Below are 11,711 nucleotides of genomic sequence, written 5' to 3' on the forward strand. Positions count from 1 at the left end.
TATTGCATTAAAATTGAGTAAATGATAAAAATCGTCAAAAATATCAAAATATGTATATCTATTTTTAGCCTCTCTATTATGAACAAATTCATCAAAATTTTATTCTATCAAAATTACAGCGTAATTTCTCTATATTTTTTATAATTTTATTTTAATTTTTATTTAAATATAAATCAAATAAATTATAAAAAATATTATACGATGCACGCGTTTCGATATATTAATATATACCATCCATGTGGCGTGGTGTAGGTAATTTTTAAAGTTCCGACAAAGTAAACCTAATCCCTGCCCAGCAGTGAAATCCTCCGACTCAATGGGCTTCCACCGATCGGACCGCCTCCGCCGCCATCAAGAAGCGTAAGAGGCAGAAATTTCCGCCGAAGAAATCGACCAGCAGTGGAGACTAAGAACGAGCTAAAATCTGGTTCCAAGAAAATCAAAATTAACGGAAAAAAGAAGAATGAGATTGAAGCTAAGGCGGACAAACAGCGGAGAAACGACGCCGTCCAACTGGCAACCGCCTCACAGCAGCTGGACTTTTTTGTCCACCATTATCAGTCCGGCAATGGCGCGAAGCTTTCGTCCCTCGAGCTTGATTCTCTCAAAGGTGATCTCTGCCGCATTCCTTCGTAGAAGAAGAATATGTTTTTTACCTCGTATATGTGTTAATTTCACTACTATTTTCAGTTTAGTGTTTTTTTACATTCTAGTGTAATAATGCCACTTTGTTATCATTTGCCTCTGTTCGAAATGCCTCCAAACAAAAGCGATTCTCTTTGATTTTTTGTAAGGCTATGCACAGAATTTCAGCTCAGTTATGAGGGCCTATTATGTGGTATAAATCTGATTGATCTACCACTCACAATTTATTTTCCATTTCACATGTTTAATGACACATGATACGCATATAAGCCGGTATGATTTAGTGAATTTGGATGGAGGACAGATCAATTGGCCAAAAATTGTGTGTTGTGCTTTATTATTCAATTTATTTTTCCATCAACCTATCAAGAATCAAGGCGGAGTAAAATTTCTGTAGTGTGATCTCGCAGTTGATAAGATTATTTGCAGACAATATGCAATTTGGTTCTACACCTCATGCATATCAAAACTATTAATGGAAGGAGACAATGGAAACAAAATCAACCGAAATGTGCCTGACCCTTTCTCGCCTGGTCCTATATGAGCCAACACTTCACAATCTATTGGTCAACCCTAGAGTTCAAAATAAATTTAAATATTCTACGTAACTTACCTCAACTATTTTATTTGCCCTATCAATTTGACGGAAGTGAGGAGGAGGATGAACCATGAATGTGAGGCAATGAGCCTGTATATTTCTCAAATGATTGCTACAAATGAAGGGTTGTGTTGAGTAGGGTTTTTGATTTTGGGATGACTTTTTTAACTTGACCTACGGTCCTACAGTGAGAATTGTTAATTGTAGTTAAAAAGATAATTAATTATAGACATTTTTTTTGACATTAGTCGATTGTTATTTTTGGTTTATTTAATTTAATGATGCTTGGTCAATTTCGTGAAGGGCCTTTCAAGGGGGGGTTATGGTTGTAAATATGATAAAAAAGGGTCCGTTCTCCTGTCAGGCTGGGACAATCGATTTAAGTTTTAAAAGACGCCACTGCATTCAAGCTCTAAATGATAGTTGTGATAAGTTGCCTAATCGCCTTGGTTCGACACAACCTACTGAAAATGTTTTTCATAAAATGTTGCATGTGGTATTTCTTTCAGAATTTATTTCTTTTCAACGTGTTTTAACATGAGTTTTGAAGACATTTAATTTACTTTGGCGATGGCAATTTTCTTGGTGCAGAAGCACGCTTTATTGAGCTGTGTCAGGGTCCCGTCCGAAACGCCACCAGCAACTTGGGTGAGCACATGAAGGTTGCTTTTGGATCTTCATGGAAAGAAGTGCTTTGTGAAAAGCATATTCAAGAAGGAGAACTTGATCCTGGAAATCCTGCTCTTCTTATGATAAGTCTATCAGCACTAAGGTCACTGGAACTTCTCAGGTTTAATGCTTTTCATCCATTTACTTAAATGCATGTTTTTTGTGGTTTTTGTAAATATGTTTTACTTAGCTTTCTGATAATCCAAAATCATTCTTTTTGCAGTGTGATCTGTGTATATAGATATTTTTTCATACATACTCACTCAACCCCAAAGTCCCTCCCGTGCAAAATAAATCATACACACAGTAATAATTGTTTGTTCGCATATATTTTAGATTTTTTCAGTGTGATTGACCTGTAAATTTTGCTTTTGCAGGGAACTGCGACCTCTGACAAAAGACTGTCATGCTGCTAAGCTATTCTCTAAGCATATGAAGGTTGAGGAACAGGTGCTGAATCTTACTGTCTGTGAAACATTTATTTGATTAATGACATGCTTCGCATAGTATGTTCTTTAATTTTGGAATCAAAGCATTTGATCAAAAGGAACACCTTCAGATTTTTGTAAACTATTAGTGTCTCCAAAAGCTTTTTCATAATTGTTCTCATGGTAAACATGTTTTAAGTATCAATTCCCATTGTAAATGACACTGATACATGTTGGTTAGCTGCTATGATCTCTCTCTCTCTCCCTCTCTCTCTCTCTCTCTCTCTCTCTCTCTCTCTCTCTCTCTCTCTCTCTACTCTCTCTCTCTCTCTCTCTCTCTCTCAGTATTTCAATTTACGCCGTTCTCCTAAATTTTCTTATACGAGTATTCTCTTGGTTGGTGATGTTAACAGGTGTCTATGTTAAAGAATCGTGTTAATATTGCTAGTGGGACACCAAGCAGGTGCATGATGCTTGAATTTTATTCACATACTTATCGTGATCTCTTGTCTCTGCTTTTTCAATTGACTTTACCCTCTCTACATTTTTCTTTCATTGAAGTTCCTATTGATTTATTGTACTTTTCTTAAGCTTACAGAACTTTCTCTACTTTTGAGTTTTTTAGAACTACTTAGTAGTTTCTGGACTTGGTAAAGTTAGCATTCCATCTGGAATTGTTCTTGTAATCTGCTTTCTATATTTCGAGAATAATATGCCTGGATATATTCAGAATACTGTGCGTGCACTTATTAATAGAGATAATTTAAGAAAGATCACCGACCAGTATCTAGAAATTTCGTATAGTTTGGCTGTTTCAGTGTTTGTTAATATGCTCGGTCAGTTTTGTTGCAGAATCAAGAAATTAATAGATATGGAAGCATTGGGTTTATCTCGATTAGCAGTGATTGTACTTGACATGCACACGGATGTCAAAGGCTATTCCTTGTTCACCCTCCCTCAAGTCAGGTTTGACTTCTGTTTTAGTTTTCCGGTTATAAGCTGAATAAGATCCCGTAAAATGTTGCCAGGCCATGTGTTAGGCGCAATACATTCGTGTATATTCCTAAATTCCTTGGAAATATGTGATGTTTGTTCGGTTTTATTTTAGGAGAACGATAATGGTTTTTGCAAAATGTATCCAAGCAACAGCTTGCTAGATTATATGAACATATTTTCCATTCAGAGATCTCATTTATTACCCCCTTACTATTTTAACAGAAATGAGTTTTGGGACTTGTACAAGACCTTTCTACATCAACCATTGCTGACAGGCGACCTACGCATATGTCTGTATGGTCCAGTACCCAGCGTTTCAGAGGGAAAGAAGTAGGTGACGAGCTATGTGCATATGAATGTTGACTGATGTGATACCAAATGCATACGGGACTGGAGAAGTCTGACTGTGGGAGTTATAAAAGGTTTTGTGCAATGTGAGGATAAATCGAAATTGCCCCTTTCTCGAGTACTTAAAATTTTGATGCCCAGAAGTTCAGAACTATGCACGAAACTGTTTTGTATTATTATAATACTGCATTGGAGAATCTTTGTGAGATCATGCTATTCGGTATTAAGTATTCAGTATTGTTGTGCTGTGAAAATGTATATCAATTGATTAAAACTCTCGTTGTCTTGCATGAGTTACGGCATGTTAGTCATATGATAGTGTATTTATCTCACTCAGTACATAATATGTGCGCTCATATGACAGCCACTAACTATCATCTGTTAACTTCTGCCAACCTCAACATTAATTGTCGACACTATTAGCTTCTGCCAACCTCAATTAATCATCGTTGAATAGCTATTTTGCTTCAATTTATTTCTTTAGAAATTGTAAAGAAAATCGAACCAAGGTTTAGTTACGATTAGAAATTGACTTTCTATCTTCAGTCCATGGATCCTTTACTCATACTTATTCAATTGGAAGTTTTGATCCAATTCAAATTCTGTTTCACAATTTCATAATCCAACTTTGAAATAGGTAAGTGACTCGGGGATAGAAATCACGAGAATGTGTAGTTTTTTTTTCTCGAATTGCTCATTTACGAGGTAAAGGATTAAATTTTTTGAATTTGAAGAAATAAAGTTTTTAATCGGAATATGAATAAAACCGAAAGAAATATTGAATGGTGATGTGGGCGGGGGTTTTCGAGGAATACAAATAACCTCTGGTTTTTTTCAAATTTGGCGAGCATCTGGAATAACTAGTGAATTACAACTCTATTGTACCGCAATCGGTGCATTGATCTTTGCAGCATCTGTTAACTTCTGCCAACCTTAACATTAATTGTCGACACTATTAGCTTATGCCAACCTCAACATTAATTGCTGATATTTTTCCCACTTGGAGATTTGATTGAGAATCAAACACATCTCTACACATCTTTTCAATCTTGTCATTCCTTGATGCTTACTTTTCCGCTAGGCCACTTGAGGATCTACACCACTCAAAATTTTCATGTTCACTAGTTTGGTCAGAACATCAGCTATGTTGTCTTTTGTATAGATATTTTCCATATCCACAATTCCTTCTTCTACCACTTCTCGAACAAAGTGAAATTGAACTCCGATGTGTTTAGTCCTGGAATGAAAGACTGATTACTTGCGATGTGCAAGGAACTCTGACTATCACAAAACAAAAAACATTATCTTGTTTGTGTCCGATCTCCTCCAATAACCTTTTAATTCTTATTGCCTCCTTGCAAGCTTGAGTAGCTGCCATGTATTTTGCCTTCGTTGTATATAATTCCACAACTTTTTACAATTTTGAAATCTAGCTTACTGCTCCTCGTACAAGGGTAAAAGCATAATCAATAGTAGATTTCCTCTTATCAGGATCACCTGCGTAATCTGAATCGACATAGTCCCTGAGTGTCAAATCCAATCCTCCATAACATAATGCAGCATTTGAGATACCTTTAATGTATCTAAGGATCCTCTTAACAGTGCTCCAATGCTCTCGTCTAGGATTCGTCAGATACTGACTAACTGCTCCCACTGCTTGAGCTATGTATAGTCTTGTACAGATCATGACGAACGTCAGACTTCCCACTGCTGATGCACGTGGTACTCGAGACATCTCCCGTTGATGTATCGAATTCTCGCACCCAAGACGCAGCAGAAGTTTTAAAATTTTCGTTTCGACAATCAAAACGTTGCTTGGGCATCGTGTGTTTAAAATTTCATTTATAAGGCGTTTAGAATTATAGCTCTGCGTATAGAATGCTGGACTCCAAACTATTCCTGATTTTTAAGCGGAGATAGTCATTCTTGTAATTCCCTACGAACGGTACAACATATTTGATCATCTAATTAGGTCCACGATCGAATAATGTCCTCCTCGCTTGGATTGCACTAGAAATCATAAGCGATTTGTGCGTTGAAACCGTAATCTCTGAATTTCAAAAATTCAGAGACGATGCGGTGCGGTGGCGCGGCGTGGAAGCAACAAGGGTTGGCTCAAAAAAGTTCCCTTGAAAAAATCAAGGTGGCCGAAACTTGAAGAGCGAAAAGGAGAGAACATTGTTTTGTTTTTGTGTGCAAAACTTGTGGTCAAAATTGTGACCCTTCATGGTGTATATATAGAGGTTGACTCCTGATCCAATTAAGAGTCCCTATCCTTACAAGGACTCCAAGTCTTTGTGGTACTAGGACTCTAATTTCAATATATTAAATTCTTATATTATTATTTATTATATTATGTGTATGCCAAATTTTGATAACACGTGATATAATAATAATAATAATAATAATAATAATAATATATGTACATATTAGTAGTAATCACTAATAGTACCAATATTTAATTAATAAATTTTAAATTGACTAAATAAATGATTTCGAACTCATTATAACACTGATCGACAATCCGAGAGTGTCGATTTATCAAAGATACAAATATTGTTCATATAATGAAAATTGAAAATTTCGAAAATCAAAATTTTCACTTACCATATAGGTCGACTACTAATTTAGTGAACTCATTCACAAAACAAGCATTTACAATCTCATTCTTTAATTAGAAATTAAGCTAACTTCTATTTATTCCATCTTATGGAATCAACGTATAAACTCCTTTATAAGCTTCATGTTTGATCTACATCAAACTATAGTCGTCAAATTTCAACTCCTTGAACTTTGACTTTCTCAAAGGGAACACAGAATCCGAAACTTGTGTGACCTTCAATGGTTCAGAGATATAGCTAGCTGTGAGTTCACATCTCCATGTGATTCAGAATGACATTCATTTTTATTCGAGTTTACCCTAGTTAACCCTATTATTTATATCAACTCCTTGATCAAGAATGTCAAAACTCATTTCTGATTGCACCCATCAGATTATGGTAAGAGCGTCTAGTAGCGTCGTCCCATGATCCTCTAGGTATCACCGATAATGCCTACAAGAACCTTAAGTCATGGTAAGCGTACAGCACGGTCCCTTCAATACATATATCCCGATCGAATCTGCAATCATTGGTATATCGAGAGTTGCATATGAATTCGATAAAGATGCGATTTATCTTTGAGTACTAATAGTGGCATGATATGTGCAGTTAGGAAAACATCTTTCCCTAAAGCACATATCTTGCTCTAGCCAGAGACTCATTGCACTATTAACTCATCAGATCACATAATGGAAAACGGTGAATCCCTGACTACAATGCATTTGCTCCTACGTATTTCGAAAATACACCCAACCTCGCCACCTGATGACCCTCAATGGAGATAAACGAATCAAAGTGCATGCTAGTACGTAAAGCCCATGCATTGTCCCGGGTCAAAGGACTAATTGAAACGTTCTTTACTTTTTAACTTTAAAATCCTACTAAAATATATTTTTTCCTTTTGTAAACATAAAATTCAAAACACTCATTTAAAACAACTTGACCTTTAACAATATCAAGTGCATAAAAATTCATAAATCGTCAACCACCAAAATCATACGTTCACTTTTTAAATAATCCAAAACTAGACTTCAAAATAAAGCATAAAATCTCTAAATAAATAATCCTCAAAATCTTTACATAAAACTTTAAATACTAAGTAAGTGCAGAAAATAAATGTCCCTCGGGAGTATATTGTCGGGCTCGATCCACTCAAACGTCAGTGCCTCCCTTAAAATCATCCTCACCTGTAACCATCCAAACCTAGTGATTCTAATGACTCAGCACTGTTCTAACCGTACGTATCAAATAATACATATACATGCACATGCATTAAAATCATACTTTTATTTAAAATAAACTAGCATAAATTTGTACGCATAAATAAATCATAAATCGTAAAGTTTTCCATCATCGTATATCATTTTTGGGTGAAGTTTGATCCTTGATAGTGATTAGCTGTAATCATATCATCCCGTGGTCACTGATCAGTCTTAGCTCACCAAGTAATTGGGGGCAGAGCGTCAGCAACTGTCGTTACTGGGCCGTCGCCAAAAAAATTATACGATCGTCGGGCTCCCTCTAGAGCCTTCTCCCGTAAACAAGCTCCCTCTGGGCCTTTTCCCTCACGATATCTCTTATTATATCATATCATATTTGTCAAATTCAATTCACATCATTCAAAATATTTTCCTTTCCTTTTATAAAATATTGTATTCTTCAAACTCGTAAAATAACATTTTTCAGGAAAAATCGTACAGGCTTTGCATATAGCAGAAAAATATCATATTTTCATCGTAAACATTTTAAAATATCATTTAGCATGCATTATGATTCTTCGAGACACTGCGAGACCTTTCGAACCACCCGGGACGTAAAAATGACCATTTTACCCTGGACTCCAAAATTCTCGATTTTGATTTTTTCTTACTTTTCTTGAATCGAGCCTATCCCATTGCATCATATAAGCTTAAATTTGACCTCTAATATTTTTTTTAGACGTAAACTCGAGCCTTTCGATTTATTGACTTAATAACTAAACCGTGAAGCGTTTTAATATCGAATTAATTCAAAATTTAATATTAAAATCCCAAATTGAAAACATACACTTTTCATACATAAACTACCCCCGTGACACATGAACCAACCCATATGAACCACTTTTCGAGCCCATACTTTTCCTCTAGCCAAAATCGAGCCCTAAAGCTTCATAGAACCCCCTTGGCCACCCCCATGTCCCGAACCATCGCCGGACCAGACCCTAACCACGGCGCACCAGACCCTAGCCTAACCCTCCTAGACCATCATAGCCCCTGAACCATTCTTAGCCGCGTTCCACAACCCTCTCCTTCCTCAGCCGCGCACCCTTCGCTTTTATCATCAAGCCACGCGCACCACGTGGTTCCTAGGGCTTGCAGTTGTTGCCCTCCTTCACCTAGCCTACGTCCAGTCAGCTTGAGTCCTCCTAACCCTCCAGTCCCAGCCAACAGGGCCTGGTCCAAGCCCTGGCGCTGCCTTCCCTTGGCCGAGGCTACTACAACCCAAGCAATCAAGGAAACCCTAGTGACAGCATGTCCTTTATAAATCATAACACATCTCGAGAGAGCGTAAAAAGGTCAAAAATTTCGAAAAATATTCATCTAATCTTCAAATAATTTGATCAATATAATTTTCATGCTTCAAAACATAAAACACACATATTTTGATTTGAATGGTGCAAAAAGAAGGTTTAGAAATTTTTCTTTGCGTTTAAAACGCTCGAAATACGAATACCAAAGCGGTGGAACGTCGGTGACGAACAGAGGACGATTTTTATTTTTTTTCTACCCTTTTTTCTTGTCAAAACCCACCTTGAGATGCAAGCGAGTCGGGTGATTGTTGTTGGAAGGAATAACGAGGAAGAAAATCAAAGAACGAATGAGGAAAAAATCGAAATATTCCCTTGCCAAGAGTCCTAATTTGTAGTAGCCCGAATTCTACTAAGTTAACTAAACATTATTAAGTGTTTTTACTTAAGTAAATAATGTGTTAATTGACATTGGAACCGCCATAGCTGATTTCAGAATCCATACCTGATTTCAGAAGTTATGGCAGCCTAGGTAATGGCTAAACAAACGTGGCTGAGCAGAAGTGGCTGAGCCAAACCGGTGCTAGGGAATAAGTTTGAACTGGTGCTAGGGAATATGTCCGAACTGGTAGGTTAGTTATGGAGCGAAGATGGAGGTCGGGATAGTGCGCTGAGGTGTCCAGTAACATGTCACAAGTCGAGACATGTGTCTTTGTGCATGTGGCCGGGTGACAGGTGTCCGGACAGGTGTCAAAATGCATGCATTGTGTTGACACGTCCATGCATGAAAGGTATCGATGTGCATGATACTTTCATTTCACATGGCTCCTAAGTGATAAAAGAAGCAAACAAGAAGGAGCTAGTCATCCGAGGGAGAAGGCAGTGCCTTTAAAATCAAGGTTCTTAGCACCTCAAGTAAGTAGGCTTTATTCATTTCTCTTTTAATATAGGTGCAAGTGCAAAAATAACTTCTTTATTCACTAGGTAACCAAACTGAATGAACTTTTTTACTTCTCATATATCTTTGAAATGAGGTCTATAAATAGGCCATATGATTTCTCACTGTGAAGGGGGTATTGTGTGTTTATAGTGCAAGTCCTAGCCATCCTAGTGAGTCCGGACAGAGCAGAGCAGTTCGAGCAAAGCAGAGCAGTCCGAGCAGAGCGGAGCAGTCCGAGAAAGTCAGAGCAGAGCAGTCCGGGCAGAGCAGAGCAGTCCGAGCAGAGCAGTTCGGGCAGAGCAGAGCAGTCCTGACAGAATAGAGCAGTCCGGACCGAACAGCTAGGGAACGAAGCAGTCTGGGAACGAACTGTTCGAACTTGGACCGGTTGGACTCAGAGCATCGTCATCAGCGGGTTGTCGACGGACGAAGGTATAGAATTGTATCATTAGTATTTCAGGAGTATTTGATACTCTAGTTGTAGAGCTCGAATTCAGTACACGTATAACCCATGCATTTATTTAAATAGTTATTTAATTTTAAAATGATTTATAGCGATGCATGACCTATTTAAATTGCATTATTTTAAATTATTTATGTTTATGTGATGCACATTAAAAATTTTTCTCGAGTTTCATGTTGCAGGCGATTATTCGATGCGGGATCGAGGCAAAGAGACCGGTGACGATTTTGGCAATTTTAAACGTGATATTTTATTTTAAGTTAAGGTTGAGGCATTTTAAATAATTTATTAAGTTTTAGCATTTTAAAAGCTAAATTATTTATTTAAGGGATTTTAGAATTTTAAAACTTTTAAAGTTATGACACTTGTGCAAGTTATTTTAACTTTAGGGATTTTATTATAATTAGGGGAGGGTTAGTGTTTTTAATTAGATGTTAATTATTGATTAAGCAATAATTTGGACCTAATTATAGTAAACACACGCACACACCCACACTTTCACACACACTTACATGACAAAACACACACACAAGTTTCAAATCACAATTTCAGAATTTTATTATTTTTGAGAAGAGAAAACCTAGCGTTCCTCTACCATAGAGCAGCCGCCCCCTCCCTCGGATTTCCATCAAGATTTTGTTGAGTTTTCTTCAAAGAAAATCGCGCCACGTTCTTCCCGGATGGTCTCTCGCATCTTTCCCGCTTCGGTGTCGTCGTTCGGTAACGTTAAAGATTTAAAGGCATGTATATTCTATTTTCCTGCGTCGATCTCGTCATATTATGCGTTGTGTTTTTTATTATGCGTAAAAATCCATGTGTGATGTAAAGGGTTTGAGCAAAAAAATTGTTTGATCAATCTATACAACGCTTTTAGATATCAGAATTTCGTTTTCACTGTATTTTTAATTACTGCGATTTTTCGGTTGAGAACTTGGGAAAACTTTCAACATATGAAACGAAGAAATTTTTGATATCTTCGATTTGATATCAAATTCAAAATATTTGGATGAAAATTGAGTGAGTTATGATTGTTTTCGTGGGACTGCTCAAACTGCATTTTTCTGAAATGAGGTTATTGATGTGTTCTTGAAGTTTTATGGTTGCAGGCTTCGTTGGGGATCGACGGGTGATCGTTGCTGCATTTAGGTATATCGTTATTGATGTTGGGATGGTTATTGACGTTTCGTTTCGCGTTGTTAGGCACTTGGGAGGTTGAGTAGCCGTCAAAATCGTTTTGTTGTCAAAAGTCGTGTTCACGGGTTTATCGTGTCACTTGTGATGCGTGGGTGTTTTGGGACAATTGAATAGGCTCTAGTTAGTGTTATAGTATACTAGGATGGGTCTCGAGGTGTCGATTCATGGTCGGGAGGATTGAGTTAGGGAAATTGAGTCACAAGCACAGAATTTCCGTTGGTTCGCGTCAACAGTGGGTACACGGACCCGTACATGGATCCCGTGCCCTTGTTTTTTCCGAAGTGTATTTTTACAGAGTCTACACGGACCCTTAGACGGACCCTG

The 11,711-nt window shown here is 37.3% G+C and overlaps 1 protein-coding gene across 1 annotated transcript; it reads left to right on the forward strand.

Annotated features, from left to right (window-relative positions):
* Positions 1 to 261: 261 nt before the first annotated feature.
* On the forward strand, positions 262 to 3,942 carry LOC142547574 (uncharacterized). The gene is made up of 6 exons (XM_075655937.1): positions 262 to 610; positions 1,835 to 2,033; positions 2,290 to 2,362; positions 2,754 to 2,803; positions 3,193 to 3,306; positions 3,559 to 3,942. Exons 2-6 carry the CDS (start codon positions 1,900 to 1,902, stop codon positions 3,668 to 3,670), a joined length of 483 nt encoding a protein of 160 aa, XP_075512052.1. The 5' UTR covers positions 262 to 610; positions 1,835 to 1,899; the 3' UTR covers positions 3,671 to 3,942.
* The last annotated feature ends 7,769 nt before the right edge of the window (positions 3,943 to 11,711 follow it).

This window comes from Primulina tabacum, chromosome 5 (assembly GCF_025594145.1).
Source record: "Primulina tabacum isolate GXHZ01 chromosome 5, ASM2559414v2, whole genome shotgun sequence".
In the NCBI taxonomy this organism is placed as follows: domain Eukaryota; kingdom Viridiplantae; phylum Streptophyta; class Magnoliopsida; order Lamiales; family Gesneriaceae; genus Primulina; species Primulina tabacum.

Bases quoted from the DNA above. Each gene is read 5' to 3' on its own strand.
- LOC142547574 (XM_075655937.1), top strand. From the start codon at position 1,900: ATGAAGGTTGCTTTTGGATCTTCATGGAAAGAAGTGCTTTGTGAAAAG. The intron at 2,034-2,289 runs GTTTAATGCTTT...TTGCTTTTGCAG, and splicing joins AGGTCACTGGAACTTCTCAG to GGAACTGCGACCTCTGACAA. The intron at 2,363-2,753 runs GTGCTGAATCTT...TGATGTTAACAG, and splicing joins ATATGAAGGTTGAGGAACAG to GTGTCTATGTTAAAGAATCG.